Here is a 20,106-nt window from a genome sequence, read left to right as displayed (position 1 = left end):
ACTCCACGAGGGGATCTGTGGAAGCCACGTAGGGGGAAGATCACTAGCTTCCAAGGTGATTCGCGCGGGGTTTTATTGGCCATCAGTAAGGGAAGACTGTGTGAGATACGCCCAGCGATGCAAGCAGTGTCAGATGCACGCTGACTGGCACAAGGCGCCTCCAAAAGAGCTAAGGTCGATTTATAGCCCGTGGCCTTTCCACACATGGGGGGTCGACATTCTGGGGCCTTTCTCTCTAGCGATAAGGCAAGTGAAGTATTTGATAGTCGCCATCAAGTACTTCACGAAGTGGATAGAGGCAGAACCACTGGCACAAATCACTGCGCACAAGGTACAACACTTTGTTTGGAAGAACATTGTGTGTCGTTTCGGGGTACCAAGGCGTCTCATCTTAGATAATGGCACTCAGTTTGCAAGCCAACAGTTGGGGAAACTGTGTGCAAAAGTAGGAATCAAGCAAGTGTTTGCATCAGTCGAACACCCTAGACGAATGGGCAGGTAGAGTCAGCAAATAGAATTTTGCTGAGGGGATTGAAGCGAAGGCTTGAGAAAGCTAAAGGGGCGTGGGCAGAAGAATTACCAAGGATCGTGTGGGCTTACCACACCACGCCTCAATCTTCTACCATGGAGACGCCGTTCAGCTTGGTATATGGATCAGACGCCATGGTCCCGGTTGAGATTCACAAGAGCTCACCCCGCTTTCTGAGCTTTGTGACAGAGGAGTCCAACGAGGAAAGAAGGGTAAATCTAGATCTATTGGACGAGGCCAGAGAGGAAGCGAGGATAAAGGCTGAAGCTGTGAAGAGGAGAGTGGAGCATCAGTATAGCTCTAAGGTGAAGCCGCGACAGTTCCAAGTAGCTGACTTGGTCATGCGGAAGGCTCATCCTTATGAGTTGGAGAACAAATTGTCTCCCAAATGGACCGGGCCCTTCAGAGTAACCGAAGCCAAGGGAAATGGTTCGTACAAGTTAGAGACTCTAGAAGGGGACCCCATCCCACGCAGCTGGAATGCAGCCAATTTAAAATTTTATTTCAGTTGAAGAACATTATGAAGTACACAGTTTTAAAGGGGACACTCTTTTTCCCTCTCGGAGGTTTTTTTAATGAGGTCACCCAAATAAAAAAGAAGTTCAAGAAAACTTTGTCTCAGCCTTTCCTTTTCTCACAACGTAAGACAAAGACTAAGAAACAAAAACAAAGGCTCAAGGCGTCGCCAAGCGTAGGCGTCGCCAGGTTGAAGCATCGCCAGGATGAGGCGCCGCCAAGTTCAGACGTCGACGTAGGCGTCGCCAGGCGTAGGCGTCGCCTGGGGTAGGCGTCGCCTGGGGCAGGCGTCGCCAGGTGAAGGCATCGCCAGATAAGGGAGCGGGCGTCAAAATCAAAGCAAGTTACGGGAACACATGCTCATGCGCAGGGATCAAGGTACGCTCAGTATAAGCTAAAATTCGGGTGTTTAGTCCCTGAGCAGGGTTTAAGGGATTCCTTCGAGACGCCCCCTCCTCAGGTAAGAATAGCTAGCCCCGGTGTCTGATGTTTAGACACCTCGTAAGGAAGTGGTGGGGGGCGTTTCCCTCGAGCGTGGGCATTAGACAGTAAGAAGTTCGGAGCAGTGGAGAGTCAGGTCACTTGGTACAGATACACGCACTTAAGGAGAAGCGCCATGCTTCGGGAAACCTCCTCCTTAGGCGTAATCACTAAAATCCCTGGTCATCTTGGTGTTTAGACACACTAGGGACGATACGACGATATTTTCAACACGCCTCTCCCTGGGCGTGGGCGCAAAGAACACTGATCGCCTTGGTGTTTTCAGACACTCAGGCACGAAACCGCGTCGCCTTCGGGCAGGCCTCTCCCCGAGCGTGGGCACCAAGCGCGCAATTATAATGGGATAAGTTGCCTTTGGCGTTTAGACACTCCGCGGACGTGGGCACCAAAGGGTGATTTAGTCCAAGTGTTTAGACACGCTGAGGATGATACGACCTCGCGTTCACCGGGTCTCTCCTCGAGTGTGGACACCCAGTACAGGAAGAGATAAGTCCTCCTCGCCCTCGAGCGTTGTCGAGGCCACAAAAGGAGAGATGAGTCCTCCCTCGCCCTCGAGCCCTTGAGTCCTCCTATGTTTTTGGGCGATGACGAGGCAGGCGACGCCTTCATGAGTTAGATTCCTTGCAGATACGAAGGCCAAGTGAAGTTTGAAGCGAAAAGATCAAGGGAAGGGTATGCATCACGACTTAGAAAGGAAAGTCACGTGCTACCTAAAGAGTTAAAGGCAAAGCGATGAAGATATGCATCGAAGGTAAGCACCAGTTGCGCCTTTGATATGGTAAAGAAAGCAGAAGCAAATGAAAGTGCGAGAGAAGCTAAGAGCGAACAAGAATGTAAAGATAAGGTTCAAATGGCATTTAAATAAACAAAGTTGAGTGTCAGGGTTATAGATAGTTCAAATGTTTATAAATACAAATTTACAAAGAAGATGGAAATCAAGTAAGTGCTGCTCATTCCCCAAGGTCGAGGGGCACCACCTTTCCATCAACGATTTGGTTGTCGGGGTCACAATTTGAGGTGTTAATCTCTGGGTTTTCACACGTTGCTTGAGCCAGAGCCTCTTTAAACCCCTCCTCAAATGTGTCAGCCATGTCGTCGATGAGCTCTTTGTTGCACTTCTCCAGTTCTTCGATCTTGGAGTTCTTGGTGGCTAGCTGCTTGTCCAGAAATTCCTTCTCCACTTGAAGCTTGTTAACATTAGCTTGGAGTTTGCCATTTTCAGCTTGGAGAAGGTTGAGAGCTTCGATCTTCGCAGCTAGCTCCCCCTCAGTCTCACCCAGTTTTACCTCGAGGGCCTTGGAGTTTTCAGCAGCCGCCTTCAGTTCAGCAACCTCCGCCTGCAGAGGAACCATGGAGCCCAGAAGGTCAGCATATTTCTGGCCAGCCTCGTGCAGCCTCAGGTTGGCCGCCTCCTCCGCCTCCCAAAGGCGTTCAAGCTTCAGTTTCTCCTCCTTCAGGGTGGCCACCTCTTGCTTGAGAGCCTGAAGGGCTTGCATCTCGACGACTTTGGATTTTGCTTGTGCACGCCACTCAAGAGCAATAGCAAGGAAGGCCCCCATGTAGTAAGGCATGCCTTCTTTCTTGGCCTCACCGGAAGAGCTTCCCGACGACCTCTCCGTGAAGCCCCTCATTAGTTGTATAATTGGAGGGGGAATTTCTAAGATCTCTGGGGCAGGGGATTGTGTAGCAGGTGTTTGTGTTGATGGTGGTGCGGATTCTGGCCCCTCCTCTTGGCCCGGTTGTTGTGATGGAGATGTGGCACTAGGGGGATTGTCCCTTAGGGACCCTCCACGTTGAGGGGATGCAGAGCATGAGGAGATGACTCTGGTGGTCCTCCTCCTCTTGAAGACCTGTCCCTCGTCTGAACCTTCGTCATCGGAGGGGATGGTAAGCACGCCCTTGCCCTTGTCAAGGGGGGATGGAGTAGGGGTGTTGGCCACAGCCAGTGGGACTGCAGCGATGGGAGGAGGTGAATTAGGCGTTTGGAGGGTGTGGGGTGAGTTCGTTGTTTGGGTGGTGTGTGGTGAAGTCGGGCTTTGTGGAGGTTCTGAGAGGGTTTTTTCAGTCATGGGGGTGTCAGAGGCGCCAGCTTTAGCAGATGTCGCCTTGGTACGAGCCTTCAAGGCCTTGGTCAGAGCAAGACGCCTTGACGAGTCCATCACTGAGGCTACACCAGACAAGCAAAAGAACAAAGGTTAGAGCCAATACCAGTTAAGCATGAAGCATCAGATACACATAGTTACACACAGAAGTTTGGAGCAGATAAACAGCACATACAACAATAAGAGAAAGCACATTAAGGGGCAAAGATAAAGAAGGCAAGTATGGGCGTAGATTATCCTACCAAAGTATTGAGTAAGGGTGTACGCATCAAACTCACGGGCTTTGAGCTCCGCGGTGTTGAAGACGACTCCCATGCCAGCTAAAGCCACACATACCTCTCTATCAACATAGGGTAGTTCGACTAAAGGACTTGGGCTTAATCAGACTTGGCTCTCTCACCCAATACAGGGGGAAGCCATCCAGGGCTGTGGGGTCGTGCTTGGTGCAACGTACCCTGAAAAACTTACCCTTCCATCCTTTGTAGAAGTTCTGGAAGAGGGTGAGGATTATTCTTCCAGCAACTCCAGAGAAGCTCACCCAGAGGCTCTTCCCTTGTTTCTTCACTTCGAAAAAGTGGAGAAAGATGTCCACTGATGGTGGCAGGCCTAAGTACCCGTTCAAGATTTCGAATACCCAGACGAATGCCTAGCTGTTAGGGTGTAGCTGGGCAGGGGCTACGTTGATTTCAGTAAGTAACTCCCTCTCGAAGCCTGAGAAGGGTAGGCGCAGACCGGTTCGCTTGAACACCGTCTGGTAGAGGAAGAAGAAGGGCTTCCCACCGCTGGACCCGTCGTCCACGCAGACCGGCTCCTCAGGAGTGCAGGGACAAACGGAGATGTGGGAGTCGTGCCTGCTGGAGAAGGCATTGAAGTTGTATGCACGTGGGTCACCCAGATGGTTCTCCACGTCTTCGCCGGTGGTCAAAGTCGAACACTCGGCTAAGAGTTCATCAGAGGCCTAGGGGCAGTGAGCCCTATAGTTGATCCTTGGGGGTGGTGGATTGGTGGTTGTTTTTGTACGCGCCATGGATTGATGAAAAAGCTGAAGAAGGAAGAAAAAAGCAAAGGCTTAGCGAAGAAGGTTTGAAGGAGCAAGTGGGAAGAAACCCTAGAAAGGCCCTACCCACGCGAGAAGAGAAGAACGGGGGGGGGGGGGGGGGGGGGTGGGGGACGAAGGAACGAGAAGAATACAGAAATGCAGAAATATAAACAGTCCCAGGCAGTTATAAGAGTAATACAGTAAAGTGTAAGGGCAATCCGAGTAGAAAAACCATACCTTTTGTGGTTGGAGGTCGAAAAGGTGTGAGCTTTCGTGAATGGAGAACGCAAAGATCGCAGGAAAGATGAACAGTGCAGAGAGAAATGAGAAGTGATGAAACAGTGCTTTGAGCGCGCGTTTTTTGAAAGGTTATAACGTTAACTTGAGAAGCGCTAGCGACACTCATCCCCAGCCGTAGGATCGTGCCACGTGTCAAGAGATTAGTGCGCAACTTAAGTTGTCACGTCACCACGCAGAAATGTCTAGTCAGCATCAGAATGGCACGTGGACGATAGGGTGAGGCCTTAGTCTTTTCGCTGAAAATAAGTTGTCAGCTCAAGACTGGGGGCCTTGTGTACCGTCCCGTCCCCGGGCGTTGACCAAAGCCAAAGTCAAACATATGGTGGGGCCCAGGAAGGAAAGTCAACGGGTTGACCGCTTAAGGCGTCGCCAGGTTAAGGCATCCCCCTGATACCCACGGGTAGGAAAGACCATGGAGGGGGCGACACCACGAGGGGCCCGGTACCTCAGAACAGTAAAGAGAAAGGTGGCTCTAAGGCCATGGTTTTAGTACTAGTAGGGGGTAACCTGACTCGTGAAGTACCCACGCCACCTCTCGGAGACCCCCGGGATAGATACGACCCATGAGAGGACCACGCCCAGGGGCGAACCATGTGTGTAGTACGAGAGGAAGGTAGGTACACTCACAGGGCGAGTGACTAGAAGCTGGGGCGCATGAGTTGGCACCCAGAAAGTGACCCCTTGCGCCAGATGCACTTCGAGGAAGGAAGACTTACACGATGGAATATCCCTAAGTTGGGTTACGGCGCTGTAAGGCCCTCCACGTAGAATAGCGATCAAGTCAGAAGAACACATGGCAGTAAGTACTGAAACATCAAGGTGTATAAGTTTCCCTGAAAGTTTGCTAAGGTATGTTTTTATTCAGTTTACGTTTCGAACGCTTTAAAACACTTTAAACGCTTTAAATGCTTTGAACATTTTAAACGCGTTGAACGTTTTTAAACGCCTTAAATGCGCTTTATGACGCTTTAAATGCTTTAGACGTTTAAAAGAGGCTTTAGACGTTGGAGACGGGGATGGAGACTTAGTTTTACACACACACTCTAGTTGCTTGCTCGCGGACCCACTGTACGCACAGGCAATTAGTGAGAAATTAGTTACTCAGTTATTTTACCACCTTCAGAGCATCCATTCACTGTGTTCCGATACAGAGGTGTGTCTTTTGATGTTTCTTGCTTGCTGACTTGAGCGTCGGAGTGCAAACGGCTGCGAGGGCGCCCTTTGTTCTCTCTGTTTCAGGTACTCACGGCGGCTAAGGGTGGGGATTTGGAGCAAAGATGAAGGAGTCCTTGATACACGAGTCTTAGCTACGCACGAAGACGTTCCCGGTCAATCGGCGGGAACACAAATTTATACAAAAGAATCTATAAAGAGAGATATTAATTGAAGCCCATTCTTGAAAGCTTGTAGTCTTCTTTTGCCTTTAGGCTTGGTCCTTTCTTTATTTTAATTCTTCTTTAATTTTTTAGAAGACTAGAAGAAAGAACTTCAAATGTGTGGGTGAATGACCTCTTCCTCCATTAGTAAAATCCTCTCTTATTTGATCTCTATCACAGCAGCCCATACATCATGGGTAATCTCCATATCTACACCTTTAACATGTGAAACAAGATTGTTTCCTTCAAACTTCAAGTTTGTGTAGAAAACCCGAATTAGATCCGGATATATGTTCCCCTTCATCTCCAAGAACCTCTTCAGCATCTGTTCCTTAAGAAGCCTTCTCACATTGTCCAACTTTTGGCTTTTCAACCAATCAAATGAGACAACTTTTGGATTGTTTATCACTTTTCTACTCGTTTCAAAGCGATACTTCTCAATCAATTCATTATCTCCTGAAAACCAGCCCTCAATACGTCCTCCTGACCTCACAACCCTAGTTTTAATTCTCTTTGATGTTGGAGGAGTGGAATCCATGAAAGCAGAATGAGAAAGAGGCACACACATAAGGAGAGAAAGAGATGTTGCAAAAGATGAGCCAATGGGTTGTTTTTGTGAAGAAAAACAGCTGCAATCAATTTTATAGCAAAGCAGAAACCTTATTTGATCCTTTGGTGATAGTGGGTTTCAGTCTTCAAGGTAGAAAAGCTGGTCCAAGCCTTGCACAGAAAACGTCAGCCCAGAGCAGAAAATCACATGGTCCGCACATGTGATTTTGACTAGTCATAAAGGCACTTGAATTTCCAAGATATAGTATATATTCCTTTTATGACAAGATACAACTGCCTCCAGAACCAAATCAGACTTTCAAGACAGCTTTATTGACTCAAGATCCCTTTATGATTGAAATCTGTAAAAGACAGAATGCATAGAGAAATTAAATCAATTCTTCACAGTGCTGTCAGAGGAGAAACAATCGGTTGTTTCGAGGAAACAATCGATTGTTTTTCTGCAGCAGTTAACAGAATGTGAATTCCAAGCATAAACTGAGAGAAGTTCAAAACAAATGTAATTGCTCATTTGTAAATAAAGAAATTAATCATGAATTAGTAATTGAAAAGCAAAGACAAGGAAGGTCTTATCCTTTTGTTATGAAGTCCCTTCAATGAGTCATTGTTTGTGATCAAGAATGCTTCTTTTGGCTTTTGAAACAACTGGTTCTGGTATCAGCTTTTTAATCCAGTTCAAGACACACTACTTTTCTTCCAAAAGTTTGATAAGCTAACTCAGGACTTCACACTTTACTCAGTATCCCTGCATCATAATGAGTTCAAGCAACAAGATTTGGTCCCTTTACAAAAGAGGGTTCTTTTGATTTACCTTTATCATTTGAAACCTCACAACCTTTGGGAATCCCATTTCATGATACCTTTAGGAACAAAATATTTCCTAATTTTACAGAATCTGACAGAATGGTCTCTCTTCATGCAGTAAAAGCATGTAACAACCAGTTGTTCGATTTAACAATCGGTTGTTTTTTTGGCAGTTTTGAAAATGACTTTGAAAATTTATCTTGCTTGTTCTGTGGATTAAAACCTAATCCTGCTTTTCCAAAAACACAGTTTTGAGATGCCAAGACATTCTCAAAGTTGGATTTACCCTTTGAAAGCTTGTCCACAGTTCTAATAAGATAATGAACTTTCTTTTCAAGATTTTCACAATTTTCACAAACAAGAGAGTCACACACATGAGAAGAGTTTTTACAATGCTTTTCAAGATTTTCAAAATCATTTTTTGACTTTTCCAGTTCTTCTTCAAGTATCTTGACCCTTTTTTCAAGCTAGTTGTTCAACCCTTTTAATCGATTGTTTGAGAGAGTCAACCGGTTAGCTTCTTCATGAGTTTCTTTAAAAGCTTGAAGTAATTGACTATAATTTTTAGCACTTAATGAAGCACATGAACTTACACTACTTGAGCTGCTTGAATCATCATCTCCTTCTGTCATTAAACATAGGTTGGCTTTTTCATCTTCACTTGATGAGGAGCTTGATGAAGAGACTTCATTTTTATTCCAAACAATATATGCTCTTTTTTATTTTCCCTTCTTTTCCTTGTAGTTTGACTTCTTCTCCTTGCCTTCTTTATTTGGGCAATCAACTTTTATATGCCCTTGTTCACTACAAACAAAGCAAGTATAGTTGTTAGAATTGAAATCACTAGTTTTCTTGTTTCCATACCTTTCTTTGTTGGAATCTTTGTTGCGATTTCTCTTCAAGAACTTACTAAACTTTTTGGATAGCAAGCTAAGGTTTTCTTCCTCACTTTCATCACTTGAATCTTGTTTACTCTTGTGCTTGGCAGCTTTCAAGGCAATGCTCCTCACATGCTTGTCTTCACTTTCTTGAACATTGAGTCCATTCATCTCCAACTCATGTTCTCTAAGCTTACCAAACAATGAGGTCGTAGTCAAGGATGTCAAGTCTTTTGATTCAGAGATTGTTGTTACCTTAGGTTGTCAAGATCTATCAAGGCACTTGAGAATCTTGATGTTTAGTTCCTCTTTATCAAAGGTTTTCCCAAGGCTCATTAGATGGTTGATGATGTGAGTGAACCTCTTTTGCACTTCAGCAATAGATTCTCCCTTGAGCATTCTAAATATCTCATACTCTTGTATTAGAGTATGTTTCCTTGCTCTCTTCACATCATTTGTTCCTTCATGGGTGACTTCCAAAGTGTCCCACATCTCCTTGGCCGATGAGCATTGTGAGATCCTGAAAATTTCATCTGAATTCAAAGCAGATGTTATGATATTCTTGGCAATGCAATCAAACTTGGCCTTTTTATTTTCAGCATCAGTCCATTGGGACCAAGGTTTTCAATAGAAGATCCATCCTTTTCAAATTTAGGAATAAAAGGGTCGTTTTCAATTGCATCCCAAATTCCTTTATCAAGAGATTCAACAAAGATTTTCATTCTAACTTTCCAAAATTGATAATTCAAACCACAAAACAAAGGTGGTCTGTTAATTGAGGCACCTTTCCCAAAAGGTAGTTTTTCAGCCATAGAAAAAAGATTTTAGGATCAAACTTGAATATTTTTCAAGTGCCAAGCTCTGATACCAATTGTTAGAATATATGGCTTTAAACGAGAAGAGGGGGGTGAATTGTTTAAATGGGGTTTTTGAAAACTTTTTCAGCTTGAACAAAATCCTTTGTGTGAATCCAGATCGGAATTTCAGTTAGCCAAGAATTTAAGCACAAAACAGCAAAGCACGAGAAAAACAATCGGTTGTTTATACTAGTAAAGCAATAACAACTGAATTTAAAAGAGTTTAAGGGAAGAAAGAGATACACCAACAGTTTATACTGGTTCACTCTTAAACCAAGAGCTACATCCAGTCCCAGAAGCCACTGGGTAATCCACTAAGCAATCAAAACAGATTACACACAAACCACCGAAGTAGTGACCTTGAACCCTTCAAGAAACACACTCACTTTGGCACAACACACACCAAGAGTATTGATCTTGACCACCTCAAAAGCACACAACACTCCTTGGGAGCAACACCAGAAAATACAGAAGATTGAGAAAGAATTACACTTGTTTACAGAATAATCTGAAATCAATACAGATGCAATCCTATTCCACTTTTCTTAAGAAAACCCAAAGCTTGATGTGAATGTTCAAAACTTGAAAACAATCTTTCTCACAACTGAAAAACTCAAATTTGTTTCTCTTGTTTGTTTTAAAACATAAACAAACCTTTTATACTTTTCAAAGATTGGTCAAAGCATTTAATGAAGGAGTGTATTCGGTTGGAAATCATTTAAAGCACATTCAACCATCAAAACAAAATTATGTTCGGATTTTCAAAGAAACAATCGGTTGAAACCACGAAACAACCGATTGTTTTGGTTTGACAATAAGTCAACCAACCAAAACAATTTTCAACCTTTTCAAAAACACCTAAGAGTAAAACAATCGGTTGTTTTGACAAAACAACAGGTTGTTTTTCACTTAGTTTGAAAAACACTTAATTTCAAAAAGATTTTAAAACACATTAGCTTTAGATTCAACAAAGAGTGTATTACACTTTTAAACTACCCAGATTCCACCCCAAACACAGCAGCAACTCCAGCCTTGCATCAAACACTTGGATTTGGATTCTTCAAAGCTCTTGATCACTATTGATCAACAATGTCTCTATATGAAAAAAATTGGGAAATTAAGGCCCTCTCATCTCCTAACTTATTTTCATGGAGAGTGTTAAAAAACATAGAAGCAACAAAAGATAAGTAAGGCAGTCGGGGAGTACAACTTGACAACATGTGTGTAATGTGTGGACAAGAGGATGAATATGTTAGTCACCTATTGTTAACATGTGATGTGGTCTTGGTGGCATGGAACCTATGTTATAGATGGATTGGGAAACATACAACACAACATAACATTGTAAAAAATCACTTTTGTCAGTTCAGGATCTTAAAGCTAACAGAATATGAAAACAAAAACCTAAGGGTGTATGTGGATTGCAATTGTGTGAGAAATTTGAAGGCAAAGAAACAATATTATTTTTAATAATGATAGGCCTGATCTTATAGAAATTTTTGTTTTGCCACAATTCAAAACTTGGTCTTGGATCACTGGAAATGAACAAGTGACTTCTTTCTCATACCCAACTGGTGTATGGACCCTTTAAACTGTAGGAAAACTCTCAAAAAATAAAATCAAAAGCAATAACCAGGTTAGAAGATTAATGTATACATTTTTCTTGTGCTATAACCAGTTTGTTACATGGTATACCTGGATGGTAGTTGTTAGCTATTATTTGCAGGTGGAAGGTTCACACAAGGATTACATTATGATTTGGGCAGGCAAAGAACTAGTCAATATCTTGGTTACAAATTCAACATCTTGAGTCAGAGTACATTTAAATACCAGGTTGCAGTGACTGTAAGGAGATTTTCATTAATAGATTGGACAAATTACAATTGATTTGATAGAGGGACACAATATAGGGGAAGTCATTGTCTAATTGTTCAGGATTTTAGTAAACAATGTTTGTAATATGTTTAATACAAGATTTTGTGTTTCTCCATTGTTGGGATGATGACTTTTTTGTATTGTCTGATGACGTCCTATTTGGCCCCATCAAGTTTAAAACTCTTTTTATATACAAGTTGGATCATCCCTAAAACAATTCAATTTATTTCATTCATTTTTTTTGATAAAAAAGAAAATAAAAAAATAACTTCACCAAAAAAAAATATAATACAACGAGATAAATTCAACTTTAACAATTAGTAAGTTGTTCTAGGTTTTTAGAATATATAATATTGAATTGTTTTTCAGTTATGCACAATTACTTTTCTATTTGAAATTTCAATTAGAGATCCCACATTAACTAGAGATTAAAAATATATCACAGTATATAAGTGAATGCAAACTTTATCTTATGAAATAATTTTTTATTTTTTTTTATCAGCATGAAATAATTTTTATAATGTTAAGTTAAACTTAAAGTTCATTTCTTAATAATTTTCATGTTGACGAAGAAGCTAAACTTTTATACATTATTTTTTTATAAGTATTAATTTGTCTTTATTCTCTTAAAAAGAAAAGTTCCTAAAGTATAGTACCAACAATTTGGGTGGAGAATTGAATTGTTTTAAAAAATAAGCGGCAAAAAATTATTTCCTTTTTTATGGAAACTTTGTGATATTAAATTAAATGGATGAGTCTGACTTCATTTCATTTTCTTTATTAAATTTTAAAATAAATTATTCTAGAGGGTACAATTGTTAAAATTGTTTACTTCAAGGTATTATCTTTATGAAAGAGCTTGGTGAATAGCTTAGGAAGTATCGACATCGTGAAACAAAAACATTTAATTTGCCGCGTTCAATTCCTTGTGTCTATAGTTATATGGACAACATGCATTTGTGGATGATAAAGGTTTTTCTGATGCATTTGCAATCTTTTCTTATTTAATTAACCTAATCGGCTTAATCACAAGAACTAGGTTTTAATATGTTGATGATAACCATGGATGCAACCTTTCTTGACATTTTATTTCTTAACCTAACCGAAATGCATGCTTGTTTTCAGAGTCTCGTGGACACCATCAAGAGGGCATTGGCTCTTTCTTACGCATGACTCCCTCAAATTTAATGTTATGTTTGCTGGCGGTAGAATTGGATTTGGTACTCGTCCAAAAAGAATCACTAGCATTCTTGGAAACCCTAATCGCACATAATATGAAATATTTTCGTTTTTTAATACAATTTATTTTATATTCAAAATAATTGTATCATGATTCGAATTACCACTTATGCCAACTTATGTAATTATTTTAATAATATTAATATCAACCAACTTTTACATTGACTTTTTATCTAATTAGGTTTTGATTTTCTAATTGAGATTCGGAGAACTAATCACTTGGTAGTTTAAAATTTCTGCTTTGACCTTTTGTTCATGCTTCATACATTATATATTATCTTGGTTTTAATCATATACTGCAGCTAGGGTCACTTGCTTAAGTTCAGTTTGACTGATCTTTAATTGATGGTGAGTGTAATTAATGATTTTTCGTTAATTGTACATCTTTGTAATTAAAAATGAATTAAGGTAATTATATATGTAGTTGCATGCTTTTAAATATGTAGATATGCCAGCTGATATTGACAAATTGCATGAATCCCTTTTGCGACTTAATGGAGCACTCAAGCCTAAGGACAGAGTTTAAATTCTATTTAATTATGCTCCAGTAATTAAATGATAAAAACAAAGTGACAAACACTAAAGATTGTATCTTTTCTTATACTACACTTGTCACAAACTAATCTCCATTACTTGGCTTAAAAAATTCAGAAAAAAATCAGAATCGTGTTGTAAAATCACGAGTCTAAAGCACTTAAGTGAATTGGTCATGAATAATCATTAGGAGGAGAATAATTTACATTATCTGCGGGTACCAACTTGTTGTAAAGCTTTATTGCAGAGATTGTGGCAAAGACAGTGAGAGTGTATTGCCTTACATAAAAGAATAATTAAAGAAAAACATTACTTGTTTCATTCTATTTATTTTGAATTTTTAGAGAATCGTATGGTCGTTCATTTATAAATATGAATCAAAATAAAATTTAACAAATAAAAAAGAAACGAATAGTACTTTTGTTGATACACTGTTTGTCCACTTAATGTTACTATATATAAAAGAATTGTTTGTTTTCTCATGACTATGATTGATGGTGGGGTTTTGTGTGTTGAATCAAAAGTTGCTTTTCTATATTTCAAATTCAATATGGCAGTCGCACTAATATAGTGAGAAAGCACACTATGAATTTAACATCTCTCAAGGATTCACAAAAAAAAAAACTTATTATTGCCATGAATATTCAAATGCCCATCAATGCCAAAAACTAATCATTAATCTCTAAACTTTATTAGGGGGCGTGAAATATAAATATTACATGCATTAGCAATCTTATTAGTTTGATGTTTTCTTTTCTCTTTCATGATATATCCTTTGCATCACGTGCCCGTGAAAAAAATATGATCATTGTGAAATCAGGGAATTGAATTTCTGTGATACAATAAAAGCCTTTTTTGGTGTTAATGGTTTTTGCCGGTAGAGATAATCACAAAATGTGTATATAAAGGCAAAACTTGATTTGAACTAAGAAAAAAAAAAGTGAGTGAAGCCAAATATAGTTATATGAAACTGTGTTTGCAATGATTAATGTTGTAATTAAATAGCATTACGCGACATCTAGTATTTTTACTAATACACACATCTATCAAATCAAAAATCAGTATAGTGATTTGGAGCATGGAACTTTTGATGTTAATTAGCTTGTTGTATGTGTGTATATAAATATAAATATATATAAATGTTAGGGCCTGGGGATCACTATATATGTATTTCCTGGGTTCAAAAAGCAAAGTAGCAATGAAAGACAATCATGGGCAATGATAAAGTCAATTATATGGGATTTGATATGATAACCACAAAGTGATGAACCCGTGCAAAACCCCATTATAAATATGATATAATAATGAAAGACTTTTAAGGGGCATCAACACATTAATCAATATATTATTACAGTGTTGTTTCTTGATATTTAAGCCACTTTCTTTTAAGTTTTGATTCCCAACGACCCCACATTTTTTCAGTGCATTCATCCTAGCTAGAGTTCCATTTTATTTAACATCTGCCATTTGCCTCTCTGTTTATGTTCTGTAACACCAATATCATATATGCTTCTTCATCATATATTAGCACAACCTTATAAAATATATCATATAGAACTCACAATATCAGTGCTCGAAAACCATCTCCGAGTAATTGTCTACTTCTCCAGTTTTCTGCTGCAGTTAATGTATATGCATATATATTCTGCTGCTATATATATATATATATATAATCTTTCTAGAGTAATACTAATAGTGTATATGATTAATAATTTAAATGAATCTTGATATGTTGTTGAATGTGTCTATTTATATATACATGCTCTTGTCAACGCCTTCATCATATGTTAAGGAACAGGAGTTACTCATATAAATTTGTTAGAATGTGGCTTAATGCCTTATGCAGATGAAGCTTGCAAAAGTGGTGCAGTATCAGCCACAATTTTTTCTCTTCAACCAAATAAGAATAGATTCATATACACATTTGTATATTATATGCTTCACCAACACTTAGTATTTTTCTTTTCTTATAACATTATATCACATATCATACACATAACTGTTCTTTCTTTTTCTCTTTTTTTCCTTTCTAGGTGGTTGCTCATGTTGACCAAGTTTTTTCTCATAAAGAACATTATCATACAAGTTTTTTTCACACTACAAAATTATTAAATAAAAACTAATTTTAAAAATTAAAAATAATTTATTACTATATTAATTAAATTATATATTATTTTATACACTAAAAAATATATATTATTTTATCTACCAATTGTTTGTAAATAAAATTATTAACCAATTAGATATCAATATAAAAATTAATTTATAAATTTTTATTAATAATAAAATTATTTGAGATACTAATAATTTTTTAATCTATAACATAAATAAATCAATATAATAATTAATTATTTTTTATATTTAAAATTAATTTATATTTAATAATTTTCTAGTAGTAGTGTAGAGTATTCTTTATTTTATAACAAATATTCTTTTTGTTATAAAAGATATTGGCTAATTTTTTTTTGTTTGTATAAGTTAAATATGTTAGGAAGCATAATGTGACCATTGTTTATCTGTTGAGTTGCTATGAAGTGTTCCTTTTAGAATCAAGTTTGGAGGGTTTTTTTTCTTCTGTATAAAGGTTAAAGGTTGTAACATCATTTAGTTTTAAATTATTCATTGTTCATAAAAAAATATAATAAATATCTTTCTTTTTACATATTTTTGGGCCTTGAACTTGTTCAATTTTTTTTTTCAATTTAAACCTTCTTCCATAAACATTGAATACAATGGAATATTTGTAAATTATTAGAAAAAAAATTCTATTAATTAAATGTTTTTAGGTTTTTTAAAAATAAAAACTTTATACAACTGTAATTTATATTTTAAATATTATCAATAATTTTTTTCAACATATCAATTAATACTTATGCAATGTAGGACATATTTGTCAATATTAATTACAAAAATGCATCTAATCATTAATAAAATGGAAAATTGTTTATGGGTAACAATATGCAAATAAAGAATTTGGGTCAAACCCAATTATTTCCTCCTTGAATATTTGCATTCTATCAACCACAAACATCCTTCAAATCTCCAAAATCTTCAAATTAATAATCTCCACCATCTTTAAAATCACAATCAAAATCATCATACAAATCTTCAGATCAATTTTTGGAGCATATAAGTAAGATATTGACTTGAGTATTAAAAAGTCTTTCTAACACACCTTTGTAGCACCACCATAATGAGACATGCCACCCCATCCTACTCTATATGTATTGTGACCAGAGGCAGAGATCCCACTCACAAACAAGACTGTATGTATCCTGAATCAGAGTTATATATACCTATTGTTTATAAATATATAACTTCAATATATAAGAAAAAAAATACAAATTTATTACTTTAAAGTTTTGGATGAAAGATGATGTGATGTTTTTGTGATCTTTGTTATTTTGATCTTCTCATATTATTTTTTCTTAAATAAAAAACTAAATTTAATAATTAAATTTTCTCCCTATACTTCCCTCAATGACCAATAACACTGTAGCACAGTGAATTTGAATTTTTTTTTCAATCTTTATAGAATTTATTTTTAAAACATCTGTTATTTTGTAATTATTTAAATGATAATTATTAAATAACTTAACAAATCTATGGATAATTTTGAAAAATAGTTCATCTTAAAGAACGTAATGTTTTATTCCAGAAGATGGGTAAATCAAATAGAAAAAAAGAAGATAAAACAAGTTAGCAATGAAGCTACAAACATTTAATTAGACACCCATTATGTTAAATGAACTTCTGAGCAATTCACCTTCGTGTAGGTTGCCGAAACATTTTCTAAATTCTCTCACCAAGAGTAATTTAATTTCATCTCCTTTAGTTTTTTCTTTTACACAATTAACAAAAGAAGATGTACTTCTAATAGTCCTCTTTCCTTTAACCCATCAGCCATTAAATTATTATCACGCAGGAGTTTGGAAATAACTTGGGTTAAATGAGATAATATGAGCACAAATTTAAGGATAGGAGGTTGGAAATAAAGGATTTAAAATGGTTCAAGATGATTTTATTAGAGAAATGGAAGTGGAGATTAGGAGGGGAAGATGACGGTTTATGGAAACATAGGCGCTCTCGCGACTATGTATCCACATTTTTTTATTTTTATCATTTATATATATATATATATGTTTAATATTAAATTTCAAATAAAAATGTTATTATTTGCACACTTATATTAATAATATAAATTTATAGTACATGAATAAAAAATATCATTATCATCATCATTATGTACAATCATTATACCTTGGTGTCAATTGACTTAATCAATGCGAGTGATTGATCATCCTTCTAAGTGTTCCATTGTTTACAAATTTTATTTCCTACGAAAGAATGTCAATTATGAATAAATTGCAAAATACACACAGACACACATACATATATATATATATGCAATATACATATATTAATAAATACTTGTTTGTGTAGATAAATGTGTAAATGCTTTGTGTTGATATCTCCATTCAACTGGAAGGGCTCCTTGTATATTATGTTGCCTTTAATATATATAAGAAATAGTGTAAGCAGAATAATCACATATATTATCTTTATGTGTCACATATAATTAAAACGAACAATACTTGATTTTGCGATAACAAAATATGTTTATAAACAACATTTTTGCTAAAATTTCCTTCTTCTCCTTCAAGGTGTCCTTTAATAAGAATTTTTGTTGAAGTTTGAGAAACACCTCTTGATAATGCAACATATAATTGACCATGACTAAAAACGTGTCGTGGAAGGTAAATTCCAACATTAGGTATAGTTTGCCCCTGTGATTTATTTATAGTAATGACAAAACTTAATTTCACAGGAAATTATTTCCTAATAAGCACAAATGTGAGACTTGTACTTTCTATTGTTTTATGTTTAATTCTTGGTAAGAAAAAAAAATTTCCAACATGTTGACCTGTCAAGTTTTCAACATCCAACATGTTCATGTAGAACCCACGACACAATAATCTCGTCCCATTACATAACCCAGATTTATGGTCTCTGTTTCACAACAACATTAATGGTGCACCTTTTTTAAGCTTTAAAATATGTGGTGGCAAGCCACTTGGAGCAATGGAGTTCAAGTACTCTTGTTGGTATAGATTATGTGACACAATAAATTATGTTGTTCTCCAAGAAAATGATTGATAATCATGTTATTAAGTATTTCAACATCTTCATTTTTTGGAGTCAATATGGCTCTCTGAACCATATAAGATGCATCCCATGTATGAAATTGCAATTGGGGAAAGGTTTCTTGTATAAGTTTTTGTATTGAACTCTCTCCTTCCCATGGTATTGCTAGTCCATGGGGTATTTTCACCATATCATCAAGAATTGTAGGTTCAATCCCATCTCCGATGGACATGAGGTATTTTGCAAAATTGTGATCTTGTAATGACTGCATGTTTTGTTGTAAATGCAATACCTTTATGTTACTCCATAAAGAAGACTTGACAATACACGCAGAAATCATTTGTGCCTTTGTACCCTTTTGAACAACTGGTAGTACCTAGCGAAAATCTCATCCTAATATCATCAATTCCCCCCCCCCCCCCCCCCCCTATTATTGCTGATAAAAAAAAATCACTTTCCCCCTAAATGGAGCATCACAATCTAGAATGTCCTTTAATGATCTATCTAATGCCTCTAAAGCATATCTATTAATCATGGGTGCTTCATCCCAAATAATTGTTGTTGTTTGTCTTAGTAGCTTTGCAAGATCAATTTGTTTGCTTATTGAACAAACCAACTTCTACATTAATAGGTATCTTAAATTGAGAATGTGCAGTTCGACCACCAGGTAATAATGTTACAGCTATACCAGAGGAGGTTGTCGCTAAAATAATTTTTCCTTTACTTTTATAATATGCAATTAATGTACGGTAAATGAATGTTTTACCGGTTCCTCTTGGTCCATCCACAAAAAAATACTTGACTTTGCTTACGATGTATTACATCTAAAATGGTATTGAAAGAGATCAACTAATCAATATTCAATCTCTGTACATTGTCAACATCTTCATTAGGTATTTGTATTGATAACTCTTCTTGTATAATTCTTGGTACTAAAGTATTTTCAAATGCATCAAATGTTAATGTTGGTAAATCAAAATCATTGATTGTTTTACCATGTTGAATAAGAAGATCATTTAAATCCCTCAATAGCATATTAACGTTGATGCCCATAGAAGTGTTTGTTAAAGTATAATCTTCTACCGTAAAGATATAAAACTCATTCCAGAGACTTCGAACATCAGTTGGTTCACAAAAATTAATATGGTCACAAACAATCTCCTTAAAGCATAAGGCATTTGTAAACTTGATGCTTCGACTAAGCATTCATGAATACTATTATCGCTTTCTAAAAATCCCCACTTTTCAGCTGCTTTTTTAAATGTGGGGAAATATGTTTCATTTGGTGATAATAGGTATTCCCAACTGGTTGGCCCTCTTATATGGGATAACAAAATACGCAAGAAGAACTTTTCTCCTTCTGAAGGAGATACAGTATAAATTCGACCAATAACTTTCTTCCTTAACCTTCTTGGGTACCATTCCTTTTGTTTGTTGTGCCAACAATAATGTTGTGGAATTTCATACAAGTTTTAATTATTAATCTTGGGTACAAAATCTCCTCCTTATATCATTACTTCCCCCCCCCCCTATTATTGCTGATAAAAAAAAATCACTTTCCCCCTAAATGGAGCATCACAATCTAGAATGTCCTTTAATGATCTATCTAATGCCTCTAAAGCATATCTATTAATCATGGGTGCTTCATCCCAAATAATTTTTGTTGTTTGTCTTAGTAGCTTTGCAAGATCAATTTGTTTGCTTATTGAACAAACCAACTTCTACATTAATAGGTATCTTAAATTGAGAATGTGCAGTTCGACCACCAGGTAATAATGTTACAGCTATACCAGAGGAGGTTGTCGCTAAAATAATTTTTCCTTTACTTTTATAATATGCAA

At 37.1% G+C, this 20,106-nt stretch overlaps 1 protein-coding gene across 1 annotated transcript; it reads left to right on the top strand.

Moving 5' to 3' along the window:
* Positions 1 to 624: 624 nt before the first annotated feature.
* On the top strand, positions 625 to 1,476 carry LOC137839325 (uncharacterized). Its single transcript, XM_068648446.2, has 2 exons — positions 625 to 968; positions 1,470 to 1,476. Exons 1-2 carry the CDS (start codon positions 625 to 627, stop codon positions 1,474 to 1,476), a joined length of 351 nt encoding a protein of 116 aa, XP_068504547.2.
* Positions 1,477 to 20,106: the final 18,630 nt, after the last annotated feature.

The sequence above is a fragment of the Phaseolus vulgaris genome, chromosome 3, assembly GCF_051622355.1.
Source record: "Phaseolus vulgaris cultivar YP4 chromosome 3, ASM5162235v1, whole genome shotgun sequence".
NCBI lineage: Eukaryota > Viridiplantae > Streptophyta > Magnoliopsida > Fabales > Fabaceae > Phaseolus > Phaseolus vulgaris.
This window is presented reverse-complemented; position numbering and strand designations above follow the sequence as displayed.